Source organism: Macrobrachium rosenbergii, chromosome 36 (genome assembly GCF_040412425.1).
Source record: "Macrobrachium rosenbergii isolate ZJJX-2024 chromosome 36, ASM4041242v1, whole genome shotgun sequence".
NCBI classification, from domain to species: Eukaryota; Metazoa; Arthropoda; class Malacostraca; order Decapoda; family Palaemonidae; genus Macrobrachium; species Macrobrachium rosenbergii.
In genome coordinates, this window is record NC_089776.1 from 29,588,016 (window position 1) to 29,602,129 (window position 14,114).

At 34.9% G+C, this 14,114-nt stretch overlaps 1 protein-coding gene across 1 annotated transcript in view; it reads left to right on the plus strand.

Moving 5' to 3' along the window:
* Positions 1-13,171, plus strand: part of LOC136824978 (uncharacterized) — a 20,977-nt gene extending 7,806 nt beyond the window's left edge. The window contains exon 4 of the mRNA XM_067080964.1: positions 13,027-13,171. Coding sequence (XP_066937065.1) covers positions 13,027-13,171 — 145 coding nt within the window. The remainder of the gene's footprint in view (positions 1-13,026) is intronic.
* The last annotated feature ends 943 nt before the right edge of the window (positions 13,172-14,114 follow it).

Genomic DNA, 14,114 nt, shown 5'->3' on the forward strand with positions numbered 1-14,114 from the left:
GTATATTGTTAAGAATTTATTCATCCCTCGTCCGGCAGCCAGTGATTAATCTATTCAGGGATTTTCTTACAATTAATCATGTCTACAGAAATAAAAGCGTTGGCGGCCAAACATGGAAGGAAATGCTAAAAGAGATAAAAATATATTTCTTTTTGGCGCCCACGCTTTTATTTTTGTAGACATAATTAACTGTAAGAAAAGCCTGGTGTGTCTCAAAAAATTATTTTTCACATTTTAGCACATTTTAATAAATGTTTTTTTTTTATATATTTTTTTTCTCTTTCAGGTGACCCGGTCCTTTCCTCTTCTGCATTTTGGGGGAAGACTTTAATCTCCTTAGTAGCGGAAGGGTCACCGAAGAGCCACCAAAAGGTCATTTTAAAGCTCTCTACGAAGAGTAAATGCTAGCAAACTCAAATCATAATGAAAGAATATCAATATTACTTAAAGAGCCTTCCTGAAATTACACACACACACACACACACACACATATACATATATATATATATATATATATATATATATATATATATATATATATATATATATATATATATATATATATATATACAGTATATATATATATATATATATATATATATATATATATATATATATATATATATATATATATATATATATATAAATGTTTGCGTGTTACCGTGTAATGCTTCACTCCGTGAAAAACCAAAAAACTACAGTCTATCATAAAAAAAAAAGTCGAGCAGCGATGGCAACCTTGTGCACAGAATAAAAAAAAATAAAGTTTGGAAAAGCCTGATTTCATAACTTTCTTGATATTTTTGGTGTGTGTAAGATATCTTGAAAACACAGTCCTCAGCAAGGTCGCCAGAATCACTGGATTAAAAGAACTCTCATATTTAGGAAAAGAAATCAAGGACCTTCTCGTGCGACCTAATTGGTCCCAGTGCGTGGCCTTTGGTCTAAATTCTATTATTCAATCAATTCAATTCAATACCCCTTCTAAGTACGAAAGGTGTTCGACCCCATTTTCACTTGATTTCTGTTATATTTATGTTTATTTCCGTCTTTAGTTCCTGGCAATTACTTTCTTTCCTTTCTGTCACTAGTTCTTTGGAAGTTCTGTCTGTGCCAGGGCCAGAGCTGTGATAAGTGATATTACCCTCGTGGACTTCCTATGAAGTGAATATTCATGCTCTGAGACTCATTCTGGTTTAAGTTTAACGAATACTTGCACCTTATTGTGGTAGTTTAATAAAAAGCACAGCAAGAGAATAATGAGTCAAGATGACCCGTTGATAATTGCTGAAAAATTATGCTTTAGCTGTACAGAAGTGACTGGTTGTATTTGTGATGGTGCGTTAAGGTATTATAATTGATCCAAAGTTTGTTGTTTCCGTCGTGATTAAGCCCTGTCTTTTCTTCCTTTCTTTTTTATATTCATGGTTATTTTGAGACATAGGAGAGGAAAAGGTTTTTGAGATAACCTATCCTCAGGCAATGGTTAAAAATGAAAATGATCTTGGATGGAAAGCTTGGGAAACCTCTATTTCACGTGGCACTTCACCCTACCCCCTTTTCAATTTTTTTATTCTAGAGTAAAAACATGAAATTACACAAATGCATTAGGTTATTAAAAGTGTAAGTCAATTTTTACCAACAAGAATATAGAGAGGAAAATGCATTATCCAAAGGTTTTATGAGAAGCGTTTTATTTCTGTAGAATTTTATCTAAGTACTTATCATCAGTAACTAACTGCATTGTTTCTTAGTTTTCGGTAATCGTATTACGTTACTCGAGCGTCTACTTTAAACCAAAAAATAACCATATTTCTTTTACGTTTTTCTTATCGCCTCATTTCAGTAAAATACTCCATTTGCAAATTCGTTAATCCAGACCACAAACATGAAAAACCATTTACCAAAAATGAAGAGAGGAGAAGAAGAAGCACAAAAATCGACTCTTTAGGATATCTGACTTCTCATGAATGAAAGCATTATGCAAATGCCGCTTCCAGAGGAAGTCTTGGCTCTCTCTCAGATAAAACATTTTCTCGACATTTATTGTTTTTTGACGAGAAAACTTCAGATGCGTGCAATATCAAAATGGGTCTCGACGCGATATTTTGCGCTGGTCTCTTTTAAACTTTTTTGTTTTCTGTTAATTCCGTTTCGCAACTTTGATCATTCTAAATGCAAGTCATACGTCAACATATAATTTCTATGTTGTCCTTCCTTCCTAAACACTGTATCAACTATGCTGTCTGTCCCTTTTATCCAGGTATTACTGTGGTGACTGTCCTTTTATCCAGATATTACTGTGCTGACTGCCCCTTTTATCCAGTCATTACTGTGCTGTCTGTCCCTTTTATCCAGGTATCACTGTGGTGACTGTCCTTTTATCCAGGTATTACTGTAGTGTCTGTCACCTTTAACCAGGTATTACTGTGCTGTTTGTCACCTTTAACCAGGTATTACTGTGCTGCCTGGCCCTATTATCCAGGCATTACTAAGGTGGCTGTTATTGTGCTGTCGTCCTTTTTATCCAGGTGTTACAGTGGTTAACTGAAAAGCATTTTCAATAATGGTCTCGAGTACATGAAGTGAGGTATGATAAACCCGTAGATTTTATTCACCACATAAATTACAAAGGTAGGGGAAGGGAAGGGGGCGGGTGTACGGATTTGAAACCTGTCCTATTATCTAAGTTGGGTCAAAGACGGCCACGTGCCAAATTTCGTCTAGATAGATTAAACGGTTCGGATTTCTATAGCGCACAAACATACAAGCAAACATACAAACATTCACTTTTATATATATCACACGGACATCCAGGAAAAGGCATCAGTACATCTAATCACACTTCATTGTCGCCGAAGGCATTTCGCAACGTTACATTGCATTACCTTATTGACACAATAAAATGTTATAAAATAAAATATCTGAAAAACGATGTGTAAGGTAAAGTTGAGGTGCATCAAAATATAAACAAACCATCAATTGGCCGGTAAACACTGTGTAGAGATTGTCCATGTGTTTACCGAGGGAATGGAAGTTTCTATAAGGTTAGCCTATAAGAGTTTTAAATGAAAATTTTTCTCGTAAGTTTAAGATAGAGAAATTTACTTTCGCATCATTTATCGGGCAAAGGATAAACTTGGTTGACAAAGAATAATTCCTTCCCATCACTGATTAGTAAGTCTTGATTTCAAGGTAACCTTTACAGTGAAAGATAGTTCTAGCTACATAGTCATTCAGTGATATTTTCCCGCGGTACAATAACGATCCCACTCCCAATCTTCGAGATAAATCATCTTGTGGTTTAATTATGGTAATGAATCTCAGTCACCCTAAGTCAGTGGTTCTTAAGCTTTTTCAATGTATGCACCCCTTTTAAATCACCAGTCAATTCTCGCACCCCCTGAATTGCTGAAGTGAAAAAATGGGGTAAAATACAAAGCTGATATAATAATAATAATAATAATAATAATAATAATAATAATAATAATAATAATAATAATAATAATAATAATATTATTATTATTATTATTAATTATTTTATTTTTTTAAATTTTTTTGCATAAAAAATATAAAATGCGGATATAAAAATACTCGTATATTTTGCTTTAATTATTCATAGGCATCCTCGCACCCCTGGTTAAGAACCACTGCCCTAAGTCATCTCACAGGTCCCCTGTCGTTTGCATGATGACATTCCATTAAAGGGAAAGCTACTGCTTTTATACAGTTGAAAAGGCGCCGAGGGAATGAGTGGTTGCTACGGAACAGGGAAATCCTTAGTAAACAGCTCATTACGGAATTTCTGAATTGTTGAATGAAACTATGCAGATATTGCGAGGAAGAATTATTATCTCACTCGTGGGAAGTTTGCAAGGTTTATTTCGAAAAAATAAAAATATTGGGAAGAAATATGATAGTTCTAGAAACTGTTCTGTCTTTCTCTTTTTCTTGCAAATACACACATTATAATGTGAGCCACAGAGTTTTTGATCACTCTTAAATTCTGTCTGTGTCTATGACAGAATAATCAGAATGAGAATTTGTTCTTTATGAACTTTTATCAAAACCATTATCGCATCATTATATATCTTCCTCTTCTCTTTTAAGGTAAATAATCCATAGGTATAATATTGAAGATATGGTTTGCAACCATATCTTAAAGATTATAAAAAATTCGATCCATTTTTTTTTTTTTTGGACACGAGGGAAAAGGAAGTTTTGTATATAGAACCAAATAACGCTTATATTGTGGGTTCCCGTTGATAGGCCAAAGCCTGGGTATCGTTCCAATCAAAACGAATAGCAAAACTGATTTGCTTTTATCAAGTTTCGAGAATTTTACTGGCTCTCACAAGCTTGAAGGGAACCAATCAGGGCAGTGGATATCTCTTTTGGGTTTTTGTGTGGGTTATCGCCTTGAAACCGTACATTGTTTTATTTATGTGTTAAAAATAGTAATTTTTCAGGTACAGGGAAGTTCAGTTAAAATTATTCATTAATCCCTCCCAGTAATTACAAGAGAAAAACTTATCTTTTATTGAGAAATTTTATTCTAAGAATTTCTTTCTCTCGTCTGAAATTTTAACCAAATACTCCAAAATCATTACATCCAAACGCCGTACTGCACAAAAGGTTGCCTTATGTTTAAAGGTGTGTGAATTGGACACAAAACCAATTTTGTCGGTCGTTTTGCTTTTGCAGCAAGGGAGTTTTTGAAACTAACCATAAAAAGGCAATTTCTCCTGAAAATAATCGAACGAAGATAAAACTCAAATAGAGGTTTAGCTGAAATGTCACTTTACATTTGAAAGAATGGGTGTGATAATAATATTATCTATCTCTCTCTCTCTCTCTCTCTCTCTCTCTCTCTCTCTCTCTCTCTCTCTCTCTCTGATAAATAACTTTAAAAACCCTTATACGACGTAGCCTTCAATCAAGTACCAATATGTGGAATTCAGTAAGGGCGAGAATTGGAAACGCAATGAGAAAACTGTGACACAAAGGAGATGACTTGATATCCAAGTCTTGGATGTACTTTAAAATTCAAGAGGTTTTATGAAATGGTACGATTACTGTTACTTTTCGACGAAGAGAAATACCGCCTATTGAATGAAAAATATGATGAAAAAGAGCGCTTATTTGCTTATAAAGAATGTAATCTATAGCTTGTATACTTTCGGCACAGGGGTTAAATAACAGGCCCTTAATTGACAACAGGATTCACACAACGACCTTGAAAGAGTAATGGAATTGAGAGTAACCATCGCCCTGTCAATTATTAATTTAATGCTGCAGGGGGGTGGGGGGCGAGGTTACAGGGAGGCGCAGAGGCAGGAAAAGGGATTAATTTTCCTGGAAAATAGATATTCTGTGTCCGCAAGGGTTAGAATAAATGGAATTTCGGTACTGGCAACGGAATTTCTGACATACTTGATATCAAACTTGTACAGAATTGCATGATGCTAACATATATATTAGGTAGTAGATTCGCCGTAAAAATCATATCAGTAACAGCTTATAACAATGTTTCCGGTAATAATTGGTTCTATGCAAGTATTTATAAACACTCGTGGATATATATATATACATATATATATATATATATATATATATATATATATATATATATATATATATATATATATATATAAATATATATATATATATATATATATATATATATATATATATTTATATATATATATATATATATATATATATAATATATATATATATATATATATATATATATATATATATAAAATATATATATATATATATATATATATATATATATATATATATAGATATAAATATAAACATATATATTCTGTGATTCCTCACTCCAGACATGTCTTTCAACAAGTTAACGAAACAAAAATCTGGTGGCTGAGGTTACTCGGCGTCTCCTTCAGTTCTGTTTTACTCAAGCAACTTAAAGCTGCCTCTGAGGCGTTTTGGTATCAGGCGTCACATTTTTGTCATATATCAAGTGGCTCCATACCTGGGGCTCTGCCGTAGCCTCCGTGCCCCAGCCTTCTCTTACCTTGAATTTAAGTTCCCTTACATGAACCTATGTGGTCTTTTGTTTTGTTTCGTTCATTAATAACTTCTGTTTACTAAAAGCTATACCAAAATTATTAAAAATAATAAAAGTCCCTACCAGAAATGTTTAACTTGTTAGCGAGAATATAACGGGATTATGATAATAATTACCACTGTTTCATTAAAAACCATGGCTGCATCAGCGGAGGTTAATTTTTAAACAGTCACTTTCTATGTGGAGTAAAGGTCACGTCATAATTGCGCTCAATTCATTTCATCACGGGAAGGTCACAGAACGTTATCGTGTGAGTCTGTAGCCTCGCTTCGATGAAATGAATACGGGACAAATGCTACGTGACCTTTCCCCAACAGAAAAAGCAATTGTTTTAAAAATAGAGAAACTTTGTCGGAAATTGAGCTCCGCTGATGCAGTCATCATTTTCAATGAAACATGTATGCAAGACGACCTTCCTTCTTATAATCTTAATAACCTTTGTGTGTATTTTTCCTTGAGTATTGCGTAAAGCAGATAATAATCGCTGAAGGATGTTTGGTCTACACTGTTTCATCTGTGTATGGGAAAATATAAGGCTTCTTTTAAGTAATACTGTCCATACACGTATCTGCACATTTAATGACGGCGATTGATTAAAAAAAGATTTTTTAAATGGTTAATTTCTAACTGGAAAACTTTTCAGCGAGATGCTAAATCGTTCATTTATCATTTGGATACAAATGTTTCGTTATTTCTCATATATATCACTTCCTTAAGTTTTGCTGATTCACCAATAGAAAGTGTTCTGCAAAGACCAACTCAAATGAAAAGCCCATGTTTGTCATGGATACTATCTCTCTCTCTCTCTCTCTCTCTCTCTCTCTCTCTCTCTCTCTCTCTCTCTCTCACACACACACACGCAGACACACACACACACACACAACGTGCGAAGAATAAAGTTGGTCGACAAAACATGTTTCTTCCCATCACCTATCAGTAAGTCTTGACATCAATATAACCTTTATATTGAAGATGATTCCAGCTCCTGAGTCATTCAGTGATAGACTCAGGAGCTGAAATCATCTTCCAATATAAAGGTTATACTGATATCAAGACTCAATATAACCTTCATATCGGAAGATAATTCCAGTGTCTGAGTCATTCAGTGACATGATTGCACGTAACACTGGAACTACGCCACTCCCAGATTTCGAGATGAATCATCTCGTGCTTTAATTACAGCAATAAATCTCAGTCATCCTACGTCCTCTCCCCCGTCATTTGCATGATGACATTCCATTACAGGGAATGCTGCTCCTATTATACAGTTGCAGTGGTGTCGAAGGAATAAGCGATTGCTACGGAGCATGGAAGTCCTTAATACGCAGCCCATTATGGAATTTCGGAATTGTAGGATGAAACTAGGGAGATATGGTGAAGAAGGGTGCTTACCCCACTCATGGGAAGTTTGCAATGTTTAGTTCCAACAAAAATAATATTGGGAAGAAATATGGTAGCCATGTAAACTGTTATTTCTTTCTCATTCTCTTACGCACACACACATACACATACACGTCATATTATGAACCTGTAAGTTGTTTATCACTCGGAAACATAATTAATACCCATCCCTTTGCTTTCTGCCCGTGTCTGAAACAGAATATTTTCATATTCAATTTCACAATTGAGGTTGAGGTCACTAGCTACATTTTACAGACCGGGGAATTTATGGAAGCACTTCTGGTTCACAACTTCGTCTCTATTTGTATGAACAAATGTCAAAGGGACGCTAACCTAAGGCGTTAAGAAAACGATGATTTCATTTTTCACTCACCCTCTGCTACAACTAACAGGAAAACAACTGGAATTAACATGGAAAAACAATCATATAAAAGCAGTGCAAAAGGAATACGTGTAAGCATACAATTTGACAATACCTCGAAACACGGCAGATAAAAGAAGTCCAGAAACTTGCTTCATAAAGAAGACAATTTTTCTCTTTCCTGATAATAAAGTCTCCTTTGGAATGAAATGTGGATAAGAGACAGCAGCGTTACCTCCCCAAACCAAACCTTTCACTTCCCACAATCACGCACACACGCGCACGCACACACACACACACATACACCACACACTCGCCCACAAGCACACTTAAAAACTTTAGAAAATTCTTGCTTCTGAACGGAGAGTTCTGACGAAGTTGCTGCCGAGACGATCGTTCAAGACCTTTGTAACTTTCGCCATCCGCAGTTTCATAATTCACTCTGAGAGAGAGAGAGAGAGAGAGAGAGAGAGAGAGAGAGAGAGAGAGTGTGTGCTAGTAGTAGAGATTGCTGGGTTAAGCTATAGTTTACTATATCCGAGAGGTAATATTTAATAAATTTGCGATGAACACTTAACCAGACTTCCCATGTCCATATACTCGTAGATATCAGACTGTTTATCGTTTTAAGGTGCGAATAAGAGCAGGATCAAACATCTGACTAACTGCATTCCCATGTTTTTATTTCTTTTGATCTAAGTGGCTCGGATGAGAAGGTTTTTTTTTTTTGAGAAAATGTGGTTACAATTTCCTCGTAAGGAAGAGAGTAGTTAAGTATACCTTAGTTTAACCAGACCACTGAGCTGATTAACAGCTCTTCCAAGGCTGGCCCGAAGGATTAGATTTATTTTACGTGGCTAAGAACCAATTGGTTACCTAGCAACGGGACCTACAGTTTATTGTGGAATCCGAACCACATTAAAAGTGTAATTCTCTCTCTCTCATTCTCTCTCTCTCTCTCTCTTCGTTTCTCTGCCTTTCTTTGGATCTCACACTGAAACGACATTTCTTAACAAGTTTTTTTCCTTTCCACAGAGACTGAATGCATTATTTGAAAAAAAAAAAAAAGGCGCAGCAGCTTCTTTTCGTCGTGAATGCTGACACGCTCTGGATATGAACTCTGTTCTTCTGGGGCATAATTTCCCACGCTGTACAGAAAACTCGATTGCGCCGAAGAAACTTCGGCCCATTTTTTTACTTTTTTTTTGCGCCTTCATCAATCTGAATATTTCAGTGACTTCCAAAGATTTTTTTTTTATATATCTTGGAGCATCGCAATTTGGAGTCTTGGCCTAGAAATACTAAGTAACATTTGCCTCAAATAATAAATGAACAAAATAGGACGAGAACAGAGGTGCATGAGATGGCGATAGGGAGTTAGGCTTGTTTCTTCTTTGCAGAGAGAGTTGCAATTTTATGAAAGAAAGAGCAAGACAATTAAAACGGAATTGTTTGTGAATCTCCCATGAAAACTGCAGTGAAAAATACACAGTTATTTTCAGTATCAAAATCAGGAGTTCCTTGTGATTCCTTTTGTACCTTCCACGTCAGACACCAGAAGCTAGCTAGTGACTGACAACAGGTCACATCGCTGACAACCTCTCGCATTCTCCTTACTGACCTGCAGGGCTTCTGTTTTGAACGCGCTGTCGTAAGTTGTCGCTTCGCACGTCTTTATTACCACACTATGTTTTCCCAGGAAAGAAAAATATTCTTTACTGATATCTTTCTTTTAATTCCCTTTCCTTCCTTTTTCGTTCTGTGACTAAACTAGCATCCTCGGAGTTCATATAAATAAGACTATTCCTTTCTGAGGCATAGAGGACTAAAATTGAAACAGGTCATTTTTGCCATTTATCAAACTTTTGCGAGTTAGGGTAGGCGAGGAATCGTGCCTTACAGAAGTACCGGTGCAATACCGCGCATATTCAGGTACATATTTGGTTACTCTCCTTTTATTGTTCTACAGCTGAACGGAATAAGCGTTGACCTACTGCTTGGCTTCAGTAGTCAACGCTTTGACCTTTACCTTGAAATTCCTGGATTGATTTGAATTAAATTGGGGCTACTTCATTGTAGTACACAATGAGAAACCAAAATGAAGCCTTTTTACCTTAAAATAAATGTCCACGTCAGCGGTATCGATACTAAACGAAAGTAAATGTGCTTGAAAACTTCCTTACAATTAAACTCAAGCCTATGAAATATCAAACCTCTCTCACGTATCTCACGTAACAGGAAGTTTCGAGTGTCAACTTCAAGGATGAAATTATAACTTCGGTGATATCTATCACTGGAATTTTCTTCGGAACTTAGACAACGGAAATACGAACACCTCTCTCCCCCAACTCACCGGTTATATTATCCTAAAAATCTGGGTCGAAATAAATTGGTGACCCTTTTGATTTTCCCCTTATGTATATGTATATGTATATGTATATATGTATATATATATATATATATATATATATATATATATATATATATATATATATATATATATATATATATATATATATATATATATATATATATATATATATATATATATGTACACATATGTGAAACAGGCTTGCACTGGATTTCCTTAACTGTGGAAACAGAATGTATATGCCCTTACGATCAAATCATGAACACTCATTCCCAACCCAAGTACGCCCACCAAAAGAGAACAGGCGTGAAAGAGAAAGGCGTAACGAATATATTGAGGTCGATTAGCAGCGAAAAATTCGGCATTTTCATGATCTCAAGTCCTATTGGTTAAATTGTATTTTTCAGAAATAAAATATATGAATATATGTTAATAATGTTAAGACCAACACTACCAAAATAACAGTAACACTAACAACCACAACAACAATCATTATGTTAATAAAATAATAACAGTATGATGATAAAATGAAAACAATACCTTTAACAACATCAAACGATTGCCAGGGAAAACCCAAATGATTTGAGGTTTCTATGGATTTGTGTCATAGATGGTTTTATCGATGTGACAAATGATAATGATGATTTAGTGGAAATTCTTTTGAAACAAAACTAAATTTTTCATTCAAATCAAACTTTGACTAACGAACAGCTATATAAAATAACAGCCATAATAAAAGTGATCAAACCATTATCAACATTAACAATGCAGCATAGAGTCAATACGTTTATTAGAAGAAGGAAAACCTAAAAAAAAAAAAATCTACGTGGAATTCTCTTGCCTAAGTTAAAAATTTCCTTTAGAAATACGACACTGCCTTGAATACTATATAAAAATACTGCTAAAGAAATTAAGCAACAGAAACCCACCCCTTTTTTCCATAATGTTCTAAAGCCTAAACTTGATTTAAGTTCATAATTTTCTAAAAATAAAAAAAAAATATTTCAGGAAATATCTCACCTCTCAGCTCGCAAAATCCTTTCCCAGAAAAACTCTGACAGCAGATTTTTCGTCGGCTGCAACTCCTCGTCGGCGTTCTCTAGGACATCAGCGGTAAAGGATCCTCTCATTCCGTGATAAAGCCACAGTCACTCCGCTTCATGACTCCATTCCTTCCTGAAAGAGAGAGGAGGAAATTGTGGCCGTAATCATTCTGCCCCGAGGTTTCGTTGGCTGTTGCAGAGGGAATAATGGAAGGTTATACCGGGATAGTTGTTTCCTTTCATAACTCCGGCGCAAGGGACGCGACACAAAAGAGGACTGATCGCAGGTAACTACGTTTATTTTTAAACGGAGTTACCCGTGATCATTTTTGTTTTACTTTGCAGGAAGTGATTCGATTCATTTTCTCGGGTGATAGACCTATAAGGGTTGCTTGCCTTTTATATTTGGGTAAAGCCAATGTTCTTTAAAGCCAATATTCTTTCTACTTAATCGTCACATTTGACCTCAGGTCAGGGGCTAAGTCAGAATACTGAGTAGTCCCTCTCGTCACCTTACAAATCATAGTTCTCATGCTGTAAGACAGTTAATTATTAGAGAGAGAGAGAGAGAGAGAGAGAGAGAGAGAGAGAGAGAGAGAGAGAGAGAGAGAGAGAGACCTTCATCTCCTACGACTTAGTACATACACTCGATATAAGATGCCACGCTGCTACTCTAAAACTGAGATGAATATTAATAAGCATACATTCACTTTAGGCCATTTTATAATAATGCTTTAACAAAATATATACTGTATATTTTATCCTCAGACATTTCTTCACTTTTTTTTTTATTTCTGACAAGGAACAAAGAAACAAAATGAGAAACATGACCGTTGCAGCATTTCTTCCCGTGCGTTGTTGAGTATCGCAATGAGAAGGTTTCACGCCTCTGCCTCAGAGATGTCACAGGGAATTTGTTGTTCTCTTGAGCGTAAAGACAGAAAATTCATTGCAGTCTCGGAAACATTCTTACTGATGGCTATACTTTACTTTGAAGAAGTTTATACTAAACCTACCAGCTTATCTGTGCTCTATAATTTGACTGTTAAATTTATTCTCATGAATCATCTGAGTAACTTCGATTCCCTGGTTTTTTTCTCTTTAAATTTGCGGACTACATTAAATGGCAAATTAGCACATTGATGTAAAATTTAGAATTTAATTCATGTTTCGCCAAAAATGTTTTGTACCTCCTCAATAATAATAATAATAATAATAATAATAATAATAATAATAATAATTACTGGAGTTTTACTTATCATTAATAATTATAATGTTTTTGGGTATGTTGTTATAAAGGTAAAACTAAATAGTATATTAAAACATCAAAATGAAGGCTGCAAATAAAACCTCACAAGCTATAATGGTTTGGATCCATTTTTTATAGTTTTGGAAGCAAGCATATATCTAGACTGGATTATCATATGAGCGTGTTTTCATAACGAAAATGTAATTTAAAAGAATTATAAGCTATATATATATATATATACTGTATATATACATATATATACTGTATATATATATATATATATATATATATATATATATATATATATATATATATATATATATATATATATATATATATATATATATATATATATTACCAATCACCTACCCAAGTACCCACACACATAAACATACACACACACACACGCACACAAAGAGTCATTTGGCGAATGCAGACATCTTCCGCCAAAACCCCGTGCATTCGAAAATCGTTAAGTCGCTTTATTTGTCTTTCAAGACAAATAAACTTGTCCCTGGGTCACGACAGCTCAAAAATTGGGGTACGGAAAAAGCCTCCGCCTCCGCCTCCGCCTCCCCGTGAGACCATCAGTCACGCACCAAGAATTTGGAAGTTCGGAAGCACCCAAAAATCTCTTCGGTGACCTGAGAAGGGAAAGAAAAACATTTTCCCTATATGAATGGTTCTCGGGCGAACGTTCTCTTCTTCCAGCTCACTCCTCAAGTTCGTGAACAGTGAAGGAAGGGACGGACGGTTTTACAAGCCACATCCTAGTTATCAAACGCCTTTGATCAGATAAAAAAAAAAAAAAAAAGAAAAAAAATTCATGGAATGAGTCGCGTCTTCTCAAAGATAATTCGCAACTTTTAAATTGTTTCGGAAATAGATGTGAATTTATTTTCTTAGATGAAGCCTAAGATTTAAAAGCCTTAAATGCAGTAAGACAATAGCACTGATGCGGAATCACTAAGATCTAATGTCATAATTTCTTAGAGATACCGAAGTTCTCTAGCTAATTTTATATTCTACGGTTAGGCTCAAAGTTTATCGCAGATACTGATTCTGCGTCAGTCAAAAACCAAGATATATGTACACCTAGAATGCATCATAAAATAAAAAAAAAAGGGCAAGTGAAAAACGAAATTTTTTTCCAGTGGCTTCTCTTTGAAAACTGCATCCAGCCAAATGCCGCTGAAAAATGATCACAACTGCTTACACTGATAAAAGCAAATATGATAAATACAGTGCATTTAAAACCACAAAATTGCTTACTTTTCTATTTATTTACCGTTAATTAATAATTATTTTTTACTATTCAGTTAATAAAAAAAAACTTCTTTTTTATTTTCTACTGCCAAAACTTTCTTATTTCTCTACCCAGACAGTTTTATTATTTCATGCGGATACCCATTTAAAATAAAATCTATTTAGCAAATTCTACTTCTCAAAGAAAATTTAATTCTCTCTCTCTCTCTCTCTCTCTCTCTCTCTCTCTCTCTCTCTCTCTCCAAAGCTGCTTTTTAATGAAAGTCAACAAAGGATTTAGCAAACGGGAGCCGAGCTCTGCACCATGCTATAATTCTTCA